Source organism: Histoplasma capsulatum, genomic scaffold (genome assembly GCF_000149585.1).
Source record: "Histoplasma capsulatum NAm1 scaffold_4 genomic scaffold, whole genome shotgun sequence".
Lineage (NCBI taxonomy): Eukaryota > Fungi > Ascomycota > Eurotiomycetes > Onygenales > Ajellomycetaceae > Histoplasma > Histoplasma mississippiense.
Window position 1 is genome coordinate 1,029,965 of NW_001813979.1, and position 15,746 is coordinate 1,045,710.

Genomic DNA, 15,746 nt, shown 5'->3' on the forward strand with positions numbered 1-15,746 from the left:
GCAAGCATACTCATTGAGGAACCTAAAAGGAGCGCGCCGTCATACCAGACGAGTTTGCAGGAGTCACCAAGAATATGTGGCTTGTCTTGGCCTGAGGAGGGAACTCTGGAATTTCCCAAATTCAAGCCTCCGACAGGAGAACCGAATAAGGCACCCAAACAGCGGATGAAGTAGAGGAATCCGTTGACAGAGTTATGTGCTTGGACTCCAAATACTTCTGTAATAGTTGTAGGGAATAGCGCATTGTACCCTGAGTGAATTGTCAATTAAAGAGTAGTCAGCATAATCCAAATGCATGTCGGATGGCAGAGGAATCAATTGAAGCAATTTCGTATTCATGCTTCTTTTAGAAAAAAGCTGTTACTCACCGCCTATAAGTAATATTTCACCCAATAGCTCTATCACAATCGCCTACAAGGACCTAGGAAGGGGAAACCTCTGTCCTGCTAGTATGCCATATATATAATATGACAAACGCAAATCTACGGCGCTTTTGAACTATCAGCAGCAGCGATGAGCCACAAAGTCAACACGCTGACGGCGCTGCCAATAGCGCCCAGGACAAGTGTATTCTGTCTGCCGAGTTTGTCCGCAGTATGGCCCATGAGCACACGAGATACAGAGTTTACTCTGCTATTGATCGTCAGCAATGTCGCCCCAAACGATGCTGAGTAGCCAACCACGCTGGAGAATTCTGGTAGGAAAGTTATTGGCACGAAATTATCACTGGCTTGAAGCACTACACGGTATACATTGAGTAGCTTATAGACGTGCCGTGACTTGAGGTGAAAGATTCTAATTCAGCTACAGGGAATTTATTATTTATGGATCACCAAACTGGAAGAAATAATAAGCGAAGGTTATCTGTACCACGGTTTTATCTAATACAATTATACCTGGAATCTTTTAATCCATCACGACCAGGACGTATCTTAGGTAGGGGTCAATGGAGGAAACGGCAGAATCTTCGTTTTTGGTGGTACAGTGGCATGTAAATATTAACATTGCAGAAAAATCAAAAGGAGAGGAGAGAAATACGTGATATTCACTGGTGGAGAAACACGAACAGAGAAACACAAAGAGACATATAATGAAGTACTTTCCAATAATACCAATGAGCATCTACAGAGCGATGGATAATATATCACAAGAGAAGGTAATTTCCCAGTCGATTTTTTCTATCCACATTCTTGAGATATCTAGTTGGTTTGTTTCGCTTGAGCTGGCCCACCAGTTGTTGGCAGCCCCATGAAAATCTTGAAGGAGTCGTAACTGTGGAAAGGAGATAGTCAGCATTCGATACTATTCGGCAATGAGAGAAGAAGTAATCTTGAAAGTATAGAAGAGAACGCATACATCATCCATTGGAGACCGGTCTATTAAAGTAGTTAGTCGAATGTTTAACTTAACTCTAGTTGTGAATCAATGGGGCATACCAATGTGCCAATCATGACAATTCTAACCGGTAGGCCGTTCCAAAGGCCCACAAATCCAATATCCTTGTAGATTCGGCCCATAGCTGCGCCGAACGCTTCACCGGGCAAGCGATTGGCGTTCAGTTTGCTGACCATGACGTCTGCTGGGTGCGACACAATAGCGCAGAGAATACCAGCCAAGTAGCCACCAGTAAACGCGACGGTTGTTTGTGCACCTTTGTTGTAGTCGGACTTCTGTCCTGGAAGACGGTTATAAATCATTTCCACGATCGTTTCGAAGGAAGCGAATTTCATCATGGTGTAAGGAATTTGACGCCCCCAAAGTGGATATAGCCCCTTAAACAGTCTTTACAAATGACGAGCCCGTATTAGCTATGATCTCTGCCTCACTGAAATGTGTTTAAAAGAATAAAAGGATGCTGCATACCCTCCAACGCCTTCCTTTGCGGTGACGTGAGAAATTGCGGAAAAGGTTCCGGTTGCAAACGGTGGGATTGTCGTCTGCATTCGCACTTTTACAGCTTCGAATGGACAAAGTGCAATATCTGCTAGGAATTCTGCAGAAGCGCTGGCAGTCAAATATACTGATGTCCTCCAGCGGACAGCTTTTTCCTCTCCTAGAAGGTCACTGTAGAATTTCTTGAAGAATTCATATCCACCGTATTTGAACGCGCCTTGAGCCTAATGAATTGAACGACCCCGGGGGCCGGGCCGTTAGTCTCACGACCTTAAAGACAATTTGGAGTTCTGGTAATAGTCGATATAATAGAGAAAGAGAGAAATCGCATTACTTACGGAATATCCGAAGAAAGTGGGACTCCAGCCAGTGAAGATGCCGCGCACGCCTTCTGCTCGGCCAATCTTCCCCCAAGCCTCGAAATTACCCTTATACATATTGGGATCAACTTGGCGACGGCATTTCACCAAGTCCAGAGGAGTGACAAAAGTATGTGTAACGCCCTAATCATAGTCATTGGAATGACTCCTTACTCTACGTGTGAAGGTAATTAAAGACAAGAATAAAAAAAGGAGCATTGAAAGAGAAGAATGATCCTAAACAAACTCACGCAAGCCAGTAAACCTCCAAAGGTACACGAAGCGTAATACTTCGCGCTGTGCATTTCGATGTGACCCGTTTTTGACTGGACCTTTGCGCTAGCCTTGTCGAATTCTTTGGTGGCCGATTTGCCCACGGCCTCTGCCTTATGCTTGACATCATCAATGGCACTCCATGCTGGGAACAAAGGCCTATCCATCGGATTGGCAGTTGGCATCTGCGCCTCTCCATGGGAGCCAAACAGTGGATGTTTTGTGCCAAAGGTGCTGGCAAGGGTGTCTTGCTTGGGAAATATGGAAGGCATCGTGGGAGTTAAGTGGCAAACTAGGTTGAGAAATCACACTCATCAATTAATCAATCAAAGAATCAATATGAATCCATTGAAAACAGTAACCAAAGCCGATGGCTCGCAAGGTATGCTTACACTGACTTTGATGGCTTTCTGGTGGATGGGCCTTAGTACGGAGCAATCCGGCTTGTGATGACGTCGTCGTAGACTTACATGTGTGGAGTAGCTAGCTCCAAATGAACTGAGCAAACAAGTAGAATGAGTAGCTTCCTCCAACCGAATAGATTTATATATATCTCAGAACCGAAATTAACGGATTGCTCTCGTGCAGTCTCAACAGAGCATCAAGATGCAGAGCGAGCAGGGGAAGACGAAGAAGGCCATGTTCAATTTCCAGGTCGGAGGAGTGGCGCTAGTCCCAATAGAGTTTGTCAGACTCACCGGTCTAAACTCCATTTGTCCAAGTTTAGGTAAGCTCGCGGCTGCGCTTAACATTTCAGACTAATTGCCGCGAGTTTATTCACATCGAATTTCTGGCGCATCCGGGCCTTGAGAGCTGTGGTACAACATACTATTTAAATCTAGGACGGAGGGGATACCTCGAGTTACATTGCGATTTTTCCAATTTACTGAAGAGCTCTCATTCTCTCTTCCATCAATCCCACTCGCTACGGCAAAGCGCTTAACTGCGTTTCCCATGCCCCGCCAGATCAATTTGATGCCATCATAGCAATTCCACGAGCAACAAGGGGCAGGGAGCGCCATACCACATATCGTGTGCCAGTGCAAACCTGTAGAAGAATTCAATCTCCTTGCCCATCACAATGACATCTTATTTCTCTGCCAGTCAAGCGTATGAGCGCGAACATTCTCCCACCAATGGAATCCCGCCCTCCTCCGTCTCCCCTTCAATATCCTTAACCTCCATGTCCGACAAATATCGTGGTGTAAGTACGCAGCAAAAACAGCCCAGACAGCCAGATCCACGCCCATTGCCGTGGAATGCTAAGGAGTATTTATTTTTCAAACATCCTAAACAGGCCACAGTCGAAGATCTCGACCCACCAGCCGCCCTCTCAACCTCGCCGCACGATCGAATCTCCAGCGCCCTCCTCGCCGCCTACGAGCGCGACTACACCCACCTGACCGTAGTATCCTCCTCATCGCGCTCGCTGATTGGATACCTTAGTATCCCAAGGTTAAAAGCACAGCTGAAAGAAGGAACCGTCACAGAATCCGATCCAGTAGAGAAGGCTATGTTGCGTTTCCGGAGGCGCGGGCATGTGTATAAGGTTATCACGATGGGGACGCCGCTGGAGGAACTAGAGAGGTTCTTCGATGGAGAGCTGGTAAGAGATGATTCTGGTGTGGAGAGGAGGGAGAAGCAAGATTTCGCCGTGGTGACCGATGCGAGTCGCAAGTTTGTGATGGGGGTTGCGACGAGGCAGGATTTGGAGAATTTTGTGAAGAGGAGGCCTGGGTGAATGGTCCTGTGTGATTGATTATATTAAGAGCTTATTGTTTTCGTAGGATGGTCTACAGTTCATTCGTATCTGGTACATCGCAGAATCCTCATTCCATGCTACATGGTATAGATATGCCAGACTATAATCTGGAACCCTGCAGAGTCAAGGAATGATCACAATAGAAATGGAAAACTGCTTTGAATGATGCCAAACCAGCTGGCCACCATTGGATTGAAAGAAAGAATCTATCATGTACAACCGCAATTACAAAAACAGTGATACCAGAGCAAAATATTGGACAACCATTAGATTGTAAGAAGTTTATGTTTCCCCACATCATCTCGCATACTTCAACCTTCTCGTAGCTTCCGCAGCAATTAGCGCGCTTATAGCGCCAACAAGGAGACAAACCGCAATCGCATTAGGCCCTTCACGGTGTCGATTTATCCATTTGCCGTCATCCTGCTCTCCGGAAACTCCGTTACTCATATCCCCATCCGTCGACATCGGCGAAGTGCCAGGCTCGAAGATGCTGAATACAATCCACGAGATGAGCGTGCCGACGAACTGAGGGAGCGTGGTGTATACATTAAGCACACCCAGATAGATACCCGCCAACTCACCAGTGGAAGAAACCGCTTCTTCATCGGCCGATTCGCTGTCACTATCCAAATCTGGGCTGTGGCTGTGATTTAGACGGAGGATAGAGGGACCGCGGTCTTCTAGCTCGACATCGTAGTTGTTTAGGTCGGAGTTGTGTCTGTTAAAAGTGGCGGAGGTTATCATGGTGACGCTTGATTTTCTTGTGAAAGATGGAATCGCTAGACGGTTTATTTCCACTCCCATAAAGGCAAATGGAGCCCAGCAGCTGACTGCCCAGGGGATTCCACAAGTTGCTACAAGCAGTGTGGCGGACCGCACGGAACGGGCTGCGGGGGCAAATAGCATTGTTAAAGCAAACATAAGGTGTGAAAGCATCCATGCGGTTTGCAGGTCGGGTCGAGTGAAATGTAATTTGTTAAGAAACCTTATCAGGCCCAAAGGAGGACGGCGGATGGAGGGTTGTTTGGTATCCGGGGAGATGACACCAAAGGGGAGAATAACAGAACTGATGAATGTGACCAAGGAAAATATCACAAGAGACATGCTTCCAAGGCGACCAACGTCTCCTAACGTATCTGGCGATTTGTCGGAAGCTTCTTTGGGTGCCTCGTAGCGGAAATAAGTCTCGCCTACCCATGTGCTGCTGTAGAAGAGAAACGGAAACCAACCTATCATTCACAAATTAGTTACAGAAAGCATTATCAGAGTCCTGGGAATTGACGACCTACCGACCCACGCCCAGAATTGGGCCCAGCAAATAGCACGTATCCGTGGTGGCAGGCTGACCGTTGTTCTGAACAACTGGGCGAGTATTTTGACTACGCTTGTCTTCTTATCCGAATCTCTAAACCCATTGAGACGGCTCATATTTAGTCAAATTCAAGGAACCGTGGGATAAAAAGGTATTTTAAATACCTGAGTGAAATCAACACCCTCTCTTTCACCGTATATGATGTAACAGAGACGGAGAAAATTAAAGAAATGGCAGAAATTACAGTCATCTGCTTAAACTGTGTGTTGCCCAAGGCATGACCGAATATGCTCAGCATATCGACTGAACCGATTCCATAGCCTATAAGGTGGCCAATAGCGGCCATCCGGCTTGCCCATGCTGACCCAAGCTGCTGCTGAGGAATTGGTAGGGTGTCAACTATCAAGCTACGACAAGATGCTTGAACTGAACCACATAAATGTAAGCCAACCACCATCATAAATGGAACTCCGTCTGAGGGAATGAGGAATAGATAAATAAGGAGAGGTGTCGCAGAGACGTACCGATATTAATCGCAAAATCGACAGCATATATGCTGAATACCGCGACTGCAATCGCAACACTTTTCCTCTGCTCCAGGTTAGAATACAGTGCATTTTACAAGGCCAATCCCTTTTCATTCTTCCCCCCAACAGCGGCTTTCACTAGTTAAAGCCAATGATCTCGTTTATAAACCACATCCGATTCGGCCATCAAACTTTTACAAATTACACAATCATAGGGAGCCCGCACATACCGTATCCTTGTCAGAGATGAATATAGCCACGAGTTCCGATGCCCAGCCCAAAACCAACAAACATAGCCCAACAACGAAAGAGCCAACTATCATGAACGGACGACGACGGCCCCATTTTGACGTAGATCGGTCCGTGATTATCCCGACCAGAGGCTGTATTATCAATCCCGACAACGGGCTAGCGATCCATACTAGTGAGGTTTTTGATTTCGTAAGGCCGAGTTGGAGAAGATACGGCGTACAATCTGCAGTTTCCCAGGGTGGGTTAGTTTAAGATTGGCACTTTTCGCAGATACATAGAAGAATCGCTAGCTAGGGATAAGTGGATTTGAATATGCCAGGAAATGGGGTGGGAAAGGCCTGAAGCAGAGAAACGGCTAAAAAAAAATGGTGCAGGGGTTTCAATTTACATGTCATTTCAACGCCCCAAGTAAATCTACACGCATCATAACAGTCAGCAATTACAAGTTCCATCAATATGTAATCCTCCCAGAAGGACAATCGGGAAGATGAGAGGCAAATCGGTGGGGTAGCATCGCCCAATGGAATAGGATAGAAGGAAGGGAAGTCTTTAAAACACACTGGAGTCCAACGAGACTGAAAGTCAACAATGCCATTCGCGTGGCTTCAGTCCGGCCCTTTATGGAGGGCGTGCCAACCCATGATGCTGCTTGCCGCATAGCATGGGACGGCTGCGAGTAGGTCGAGACCAAGCGCGGGAGAGGACGCCGTGGCGCCGTTAATGTTAAGAATGCCTCTGGAATAGGGCGTCGTCCTAGCTATTTATTTGGTGTTTGTTTGCGATGTCCCGGAGGGAAAACCAAACAAGGGTGGTTCGATGGCGAGGTGGTTGTTTGGTTTTGCTCCACCCCATTCGTGGAACATTTAACAGGGCGAACCACGAATAAAGGAACGAGACGAGCAAGGCAGGCCAGATAGGAGAAAGAATCGTTTATATCAACGCTGCATACGCCTGGGAAATTCAGTAGCAGCAACGAAAGAGCAATGATACAACCGGATCAGGGTGATGAAGCGTGGAGTTTTGAAGATATCTGGATGTTTCAAGCTTCCTATTGGTTGATTTATTTAGTTATAGCGCCTCCACATGGATTACTAAGACAACGATGATCAACCCTAAGCCCTGGGGAGTAACCAGCCACCACTATCATTTGATGAACTGCTTCCTCCTGTTGTTGTTGTTGTTGTTGTTCTTCATATCTTTCCTAAGGCTATACAGCATATGCAATCAGAGACTAGCCTACCCTTATGATTGTATTTCTCTACTTATGGTTACATTTCTCTAATCGCGACGAGAAACTTCTCTGTGTAAGGATCACAACATCTTAGATTCCCACACTACACTGAATCCATCAAGACTACATACATAGTGTTGAACACTGCTCCACCCCACTGTGGCAGTTAACTATCAATAGAAATGAGATAAGAAAGGGTACCCCCAATATCCACCAAGATGTGATAATATCCTTTTGGAGAGGGTGGGATTCAAATCCACTTCGTGTCTCAGCAGTGGTGGCCCCAACACCAACGGCCTACTTGAGAAAAGCGTTCCATGAACAGCACTTACTACTACGCCCATCCACCCCCCTGCTTCCTCCGGTGCAGATGTGATCTGGTTAGAAAAAGAAAGAAATCCGGAGTGCCTATTTCCTGTTTGGCGATTGGCTCGGGGCCCGATAGATTCCAGGTCCTGTGAGTTGCGACTAACCGTGAAATAGATATCAAAAGGGTCGATTTCAATTAATCAAACGAAAAAGGAATTTTTTGAGGGAAGTTGTAACGTTAGATGCAGATCATTATTGATTAGCCTCTTGCCACCTTCAAAAAGGGCTGGCTCTATATTATGCAGTCTATTGTGGGATATCTAAGTTTCACAATCACTTCCGAGAGCAACTATTGTTGTTGCGCGTTTCGAAGATGATTTTTCGTTCAAATGGATGATAAACAAAAATGGAAAGAGGAAACCAATGGAAAATGAAAAGGAAAAAAAAAAAAAACGCAAGGTACAGAGAGAGAGACTGTGATGAATAGGATATAAAATCAAACTCATGAGGTGGTGGGTCCCTTTGCCTTCGCCCCTTTAGGGACACGTGTGAGCCAATAAATGAACACAGCCCCGACAATATTAAACACAATATACACCCACATAAAACCAAAATTCCGCCATGCGTCATAGTAATGGCTACCAATACTCGCAAGGAAGGTATCAGTCTTTTGCATGGCACAGAAGCCACAGTCTGAGGTTGCCAGGGGATTCTCCAGGTATCCTTTGGGAGGGTATGATTCCCTGAATGCTGCCAGGTATTGTTCGCAGGTCTGGTTAGCGATCGGATTGAAATGGAGGAACTCGACCGGTTCGCAGACAATGTCAGCGCCCGCGAGGCCTGTGGAAAGCATGGCGGAGACAAGATAAGTGAAGGGCGAAACACGGTAAAGGAAAACCCAGAAACCCGGGAGGGCTTCTTGGGTTGCGAGAACACCGCAGAAGACCAGACAGAGCATGAAGAGGAGGTTGGCAAGGTTGGCACCAGTCTCGGCGACCTCAACACCTGCGATGACGAAGTGGGAGAATGTGGACGCGAAGAGAAGGAAGGTGAGAACTAGCAAGAACATGAGACCACCGCGTTCATGGATTTGGTCACTGGGGATGGCATTGTATAGTCCGATGGGATAGTACCAGCAGGCGAAAACGATGACAGCCATGAGCGTGTTCCATGGAAGCTCGACGAATATGTTAGCTATCATGAATGCTTTCCATGAGTATGATTTGGACGGGCGCTCGCGAGCCTCGTAGAGTGCACGTGCAGCAACAAAATTAGGCATAATTTGTTGGGTCAAGTTGCCAAAGATGGTCGTCAACATGAAAACAGCAAACATCTGGTTTTGGAGGCCTTGTAGACTGGTTTGTGCATTGAAAAAAGAGAAGCCAATGAAGAGGGCAGAGAGGCTACACAAGGCGGTTTTTGAGTATATATATACTGGCGAGCGCCAGTACTGTGAGAAAACTCGTATTAAACACTCCCAGACCTGGACACTGAAAGGCGCAGCGAATTCACGATAATCTTCCGGGCTGCGATTGGCTAGTTCAGTTTTTCCTTTTTCAGAGAGGGTGGATTTGAGCTCATCGAGGTGTGCATGTACTGTCTTTCGCTCAGGACTATTACGCCATACCTCAGGCCAATCGATGTCACTCTTAGACCCTGGGGCAGCGCCGATGACTTCCAACATCCATTCGGCAGGGTTGGCATCTGGTGGGCAGGGAGAAGCACCATTCCTTTCAAAATAGCTCGACAAGATCGAAGAGCGCTCGCCAACGTCACCAAAATATACTGTCTTTCCACCGCTGGCAAGGAAGAGGAGGCGATCAAAACGTTGGAAAAGCATAGCGGACGGTTGATGGATTGTGCAAAGAATTGCTTGGCCATGTTCGGTAAGCGTGTCAAGGAGATTCAAGATAGACCAGGAAGTTTGACTGTCAAGTCCCGAGGTTGGTTCATCAAGGAACAAAAGAAGTTGTGGTTTTGCCGCAAGTTCAACTCCAATAGTTAGTCGTTTGCGTTGCTCGACGTTCAGGCCTAGATAGATTACGCATATTAGTGTATATTCCTTTGACGCTCCGGATGGACGAGTTTTACTCATACCTTCTCCAGGAACGCCGACAATGGCATCAGCGTAGTCCTCCATCTCAAGTAATTTGATCACTTCGTCCACATAGGCGAGCTTTTCTGCGCGTGGAACGCTAGCCGGCTGTCTCAGTAATGCGCTGAAATTCAACGCCTCTCGCACAGTTGACGTCGCGGCATGGAGATCCTGTTGCATGATATAGCCAGTTTTACGCTGGAACGACCCATCCCGGGGCTGACCATCGACGAGCATCTCACCACTGACAACACCCATAGTGACACGGGTGGCGAGGACATCAAGCAGCGTTGTTTTACCGGCGCCAGAAACACCCTAAGGAAATGTTAGTGTATTCTAATAATAAGAAAGACCAAAAGAGGAAATATTTACCATGAGTGCAGTGCATGTCCCAGGCTTAACCCAGCCGTCGACGTGGTCAAGAATACGTCTTTCTTCCTTTTTAATCTTAATATCATAACAAACATCCTTCCATTGAAAGATAGCCGTCTGCTTTTGGATCGAGGCTGAAACCCCCTGGGAGCTTGATCCTGACGATTTTTCTCCAGAAGTTGTTGGCGTGGACGCTTCGATATCGGAGTTCTTCGCCTTTTTCGATTTATGGCCCTTACGAAAGAGTAGGACTTCACCCTTGGATTTGGCCTCGGAGATATATTCGGTTGAAAACAAGTACGTGAACATGAAGAAAATCGTAATCCCGAAAATGATCCCCAGATTCCTGATTTCATGTTAACTTGTGGGTGAACAGAGAGTAAAACGAAAGTAGATAGCAACTAACCTCCAGATGTGGCTGTATTCATACTGAAAGCTTAGACGGAGATAGAGGTCGCCATCAACTCGGCTTGAGCCAGCAATGGATCCAACTGTCCCGCAGACTTTATTTTCAAGAGGATAACTATCATACTCTCCGCCCGAGGGAATAAATCCAGCACACTCAAACTGTCTATTATGGAATTCATTGACCATGAGCGCTTCAAAGGCATACGCAACGGGGTCAATATAGTTTATCCACCGAGCCCAGCCCAACATGTTACGAGTAGGAATGGCGAAGCCGGTGTAGATAACAAGGCCAAGTATGAGGACAGCGGCTGGCGCCAATGCCTGAGCGAGCGTTCGGGACGTAGCAGCGATAGTGCGGAATATCATAGACATGGCCAAGGTTGTGACGAATGTAAAAAGCCAGAACACAAAATAAACGCTGGGCTCTCGGCGAAGATTGGACAAGAAATAGATGGGCAGATTGAACGTAATAGAGTTGAGAAATTTGTACGGCAGGTCACAGAGCATGGAGGATATGGCTTCTGTAAAGGGATGATAGAGAGCATATCTGGAATGTTTTTCGACAATAGGGCGTTGCGCGTACAAGGTTAGAATCTGACAAGCAATTAGTTAGCTCAGACTTCAAACGGAACAAAATAAGAAGAGGTCATCATCAAGGACATACCTCAAGCGAAGAAGCGAAAGCGCTCATCAATATAGCAAAGAATAGTAGCGCGCCACGACGATAGAAACTCTCCGTTGTCTGGTTAAGGTTGTAGAAGACACTCCCAAGAATTAAGGACATGAAGAAATTACCAAGCAAGCCAGATAGAGTCAATGACATGTCACGGCGTAACCGTTGGAAACCACGGCGCACGCAGAGGCCGATCTGTTGGCTGACAGAGAGGGTATAAGGAGATTTCACTCGTCTACATAGGAGAGTTAGGGATTGATTGTATCCTAGAGGTTAAAAGATAAAACTTACTGAGATCTTGCTTGCTGAGCTTTCCGGGACTCGATAAACTTTTCCACAGATGGTCCTCCAATTGGATATCGGGTTTCATATTCTTCGATATCCTGCAGGAGTTTGGCATATGCTGCACTGTTTTTCCAGGCTGTTTCAAACTCGCTAGGTGTTCTGGGGGTTTTCCCTTCGAAGCCCGGTCTGATGATATGTTCGACGGGGCTGGTCAAGGAAGTTAAGAAATCCGCGGTTGTTTGTCTCTCAGGGCATTCAAAGCCCATATCCACGAAGAATTGCCTCGCTTCATCAGTTCGGCCAAAATATATTTGACGTCCCTCGTAAAGAACGGTAACTTTGTCGAAGTACTATATGATCATTAATCCAAGCAAAGACAAAAAGGTTGACAGCCGAATTATAGGAATAGACACAATCATACATCATAAGCCTTTTGGGAAGCTTGGTAGATTGCAACACAGACAGTGGCTCCCATGTAGTCCGTAGACAGACGCAGAGTCCGGCAAAATTCCAAAGCGTTTGCAGAATCTAGTCCACGAGTGCTGTTATCCCAGCATTGCAACGGTGCCTGGCTTAGGCATGCCTCCGCAATGCTCACGCGTTTGCGCTCTCCTCCACTGATACCCCGAACCAAATCGTTTCCGACATTGGTATTAATTGTATGGCTGAGACCAAACGAGGCCATGACGACATCTCGCATGTGAATAGCATGTCGGTCGCGCGTAACTCCAGGAATTCGGTTCGCCGGAGCTCTTGCACGAGCAGCAAACTCCAAGGTCTCCCCAACAGTCAATTGGGGGAAATGAACGTCTGTCTCTGCTGTATAGATGGCCTCGCCACGGAACTGCTTGTGCATTTGCTTGATCGGGATGCCTATGGCGGTGAAAGCACTATGAGAACGCAAGCTCAAACGGGTTCACACGTTGAATCTCATGTATACCTTGATAGTTGATATATGAATCATCCCCCAGATATATACCATTCATCTCACCCGCAATCGTTTTCAAAAGGGTCGAACATCCACTGTCATCCCATTAACTTCTCTGTGCACAATATGGCAATATACATAGAACACTATTTACCTTCCAGGTCTGCCTAAAACAACAAGCATCTCTCCATCGTTCACGATACCAGAAAAATCACGAAGAATCTGGATTCGATGCTTCCCCGACCCTGTTATGGCACGGAAAAGGTTCCCGATTTCCAAGGGAGCGTTGGCCACATCCTTTTGATAGTCAGTGGGTTTTCCAAATCCGTGTACGTTTAGATTTCTAAACGCAAACCCAGCGGTGCGTCGGGGATATCGTTCGGGATCTCGTGACTGCAATGCCAGCAAATTCTTCATCCATGCCTTCGCATTGAAATCCACGCTATTGGGATCGAGGATGGCGTTTTTCTCTGGGTCAATAAATGGGTTGTGAGGTTCCAGAGTTGAGATGTGGGTAGACTGCCGGGTTAGTTCCTTCGCAAGGCTTTTGATATCATCCTCTACCTTGGATGTATCCATGTCTCGCGCGGTGTCTTCACTACAAATACTATCGTTGCGACCCTGCTTCGCCATTTTCGCTGGGTATGTCAACTGGTATGTTGCGTGATATGATTTGATACTCTTTGGGGTGATGGGCAGCCGAGGCTAGACCGGGGCCTACCGAGACTTCGTCTGGCTACCCAGTGGGGCAGATTATGGGCGAAGTCGACTTCTCTTTAGCAGTCGAAATGGGACGAGGAGGGGAAAGCTCCAAGAAAGGAAAGGCAGGAAAGACCACCGGGAATCTATGTAAAAATAGATAAGGCAAACAAAGACAGAGAAGGAAATTTTAACGAAAGACGGGAGAACAGAAACGGATGAATATATATTTTAGGAAGAATTGAGATGATACGAAGTAAATATTCACTTCGCCCATTGGGGGAGTCATTTGGCAGGTGGGTCTGATCGGATGGCGGTAAAAGACGGTCCCGGTTGGTAACCACTAGTTGCCCAGCGTTCCCAGATCCGGTCCACGTTCGCGATGCCGGTTTGTTGCCTCTTGGGACCTCACCGGGAGAACAAAAAATATATGTGAAATTTCCCTCATGTACCACCCCTGCGTGCTCGGTTTACTGCTCATGCCTTCCGTGCTCTCGCTCTGGACACCACTGATGTGTTTGACTAGCTGGAGCTGACGGCCTAGGATTAGAGGTCCCACGAGTCGGAGCTAAAGTTTTGAATACCACGTTTTTCATAGCCAAAGAGTCATAATATCCTGAAAAACATGAAAATAATTCTGCGTATTATTGGAAATACGCTAGGGCATGGTTGAAAACCTCGTGAAACATGGGACGAGCTCGCAACGAGCCGGGTATCAATCAGACCATCGGGCGGCCCGACCGAAAAGGATTGAATCATGGATTTACAACTTGAGGAGGGTGTTTTTTTTTTTTTTTTATTTTGAGGGGTGTTTTTTTTCTAATTATTTAGGTAAGGAAGAATTGGGGTACGGAGTAGTTAGTGAACTAGCTAGCTAATGAAACCTAAGCTAGAAACAACTGGGAGATCGATGTCAAAGGCGGTGGCAAAAACACATGGGCTTTCGATCGCCTCGTCTATCGTGGTCACAGACCAATAATCCCTGAGAAGGGTTTTTTTTTTTTTTTTTTTTTTTTTTTTTTTTGCAACCTCAAGCCCGATGACTGTGCGTCCATGTGGATCTGCATTTTTTCGCGCCTCAACCAGATGGCAGCCTGATCGCGACACCTCTTTGAGGCAGGCACAGCGCATGGCTCGTCATCCCGGTGGTGCCTGCAAGAAAGTGGCATATATCGACCGCCGTCTCCGGTAAAAGTCACGCCACCTATTTCGACAGGCAGAAGCGTTTGGTGGTTTGGAAGTGGGAGTTTCGGAAGTGGGAGTTCTCGAAGCTTCGGGAAGACCCAGAGCAGCGGAAGGGAAGGGAATCCCCTTCTCGGGAAGGATTCTTGGCAACAGGGATGACTCTGTGCCAAGGAATCTGATAACCTGGTGTATTTTTGGGAGAGACACCGAATGCGGGAGCCGCTTATGGCATAACTTTGTCAAATCCAGAATAAGGCCGGGAATTTATTGTTTTCGGTTCCAGCATAAGCCGCGCTCGCTTAGCTGGAAGCGGTTGCCCATGATCGAAGGAGTGGAAAAGCGGGCTACAACACCATCCAAATGGCCAGATATCATTTCAAAACGAAGCTGAAAACCAAACCCAGAAGAACACGCGATCGGGGGAAACGAAACAATGAACCCACACCCACGAGCTGGGCTGAGCTGCTACGGGAATTGATTGTGAATGCTTGCCCTCCGATGATATTTACAGGCTTTGATTTTGACAGCAGACTGGGCCCTTGAAGGGCTGATCAAGAATACCCCTAAAATATGTTTATCGGCATTCCTGCGTACTTTATTTCTGCAGCGAGGTGCCACAGAGCGTGAACCAGCGCATAACAGGACATGTCCAGGACATGATTTGAACAGATCGTCCTTTCATCTCAAAGCCGCGTCACCCCCCCCCCCCTAGAATGCCTTCTGCCTGGCTCTCAGAAGACCGAGTAACTACAGAAAGAATGAAGAACGATAGTTCCATTGTACGGAGTGAGAAACCAAGATATATACAGATGTATATACAGAATATATTTAAGAGAGATGCAAGCGAGAATGTCCCGTCTACGCCATGCCTTGTTCATACTAGCCATTTCATCGCTTGTGGAGCAGTTTTCCACCTTCGATCCCTGTTCGAATACGGAGTCCGGAGTAATTTAAACCAAAATGCCAGCAACCTCCCAAAGGAGCTGTTGCTCATGAAACCTCGATCTCCTCACGCGACTTCAATTGCGGGTTGGGATACGAACAAAACGCTACAGAGAAACCAACTCGTGTTGAAAGAGTGCCGAGTTTGCTCCTGAAGCAGAATAAAAATAAATAAACAAATAATAAACGAAAGTAATAAATAAAATGAAATAAAATAAATAATATTCCCTCCAAATTT

The 15,746-nt window shown here is 46.7% G+C and overlaps 4 protein-coding genes across 4 annotated transcripts; 1 reads left to right on the top strand and 3 right to left on the bottom strand.

Annotated features, from left to right (window-relative positions):
- Nucleotides 1–1,199: 1,199 nt before the first annotated feature.
- Nucleotides 1,200–2,797, bottom strand: HCAG_04325 (mitochondrial phosphate carrier protein 2; the record flags this gene model as incomplete). Its single annotated transcript, XM_001540435.1, has 6 exons — nucleotides 1,200–1,272; nucleotides 1,357–1,376; nucleotides 1,437–1,782; nucleotides 1,864–2,117; nucleotides 2,232–2,396; nucleotides 2,504–2,797. The coding sequence occupies 6 exons, from the start codon at nucleotides 2,795–2,797 to the stop codon at nucleotides 1,200–1,202; spliced, it is 1,152 nt and encodes a 383-aa protein (XP_001540485.1).
- An 809-nt stretch (nucleotides 2,798–3,606) lies between these two features.
- Nucleotides 3,607–4,266, top strand: HCAG_04326 (conserved hypothetical protein; the record flags this gene model as incomplete). Its single annotated transcript, XM_001540436.1, has 2 exons — nucleotides 3,607–3,729; nucleotides 3,823–4,266. 2 exons carry the CDS (start codon nucleotides 3,607–3,609, stop codon nucleotides 4,264–4,266), a joined length of 567 nt encoding a protein of 188 aa, XP_001540486.1.
- Nucleotides 4,267–4,584: 318 nt separating this feature from the next.
- HCAG_04327 (conserved hypothetical protein) lies at nucleotides 4,585–7,039 on the bottom strand (the record flags this gene model as incomplete). The annotated part of the gene is made up of 7 exons (XM_001540437.1): nucleotides 4,585–5,519; nucleotides 5,580–5,695; nucleotides 5,767–5,978; nucleotides 6,127–6,171; nucleotides 6,360–6,604; nucleotides 6,770–6,795; nucleotides 6,942–7,039. 7 exons carry the CDS (start codon nucleotides 7,037–7,039, stop codon nucleotides 4,585–4,587), a joined length of 1,677 nt encoding a protein of 558 aa, XP_001540487.1.
- A 1,384-nt stretch (nucleotides 7,040–8,423) lies between these two features.
- Nucleotides 8,424–13,315, bottom strand: HCAG_04328 (hypothetical protein; the record flags this gene model as incomplete). The annotated part of the gene is made up of 8 exons (XM_001540438.1): nucleotides 8,424–9,952; nucleotides 10,019–10,331; nucleotides 10,389–10,734; nucleotides 10,795–11,390; nucleotides 11,461–11,704; nucleotides 11,761–12,104; nucleotides 12,176–12,644; nucleotides 12,837–13,315. The coding sequence occupies 8 exons, from the start codon at nucleotides 13,313–13,315 to the stop codon at nucleotides 8,424–8,426; spliced, it is 4,320 nt and encodes a 1,439-aa protein (XP_001540488.1).
- Between the last annotated feature and the right edge of the window lie 2,431 nt (nucleotides 13,316–15,746).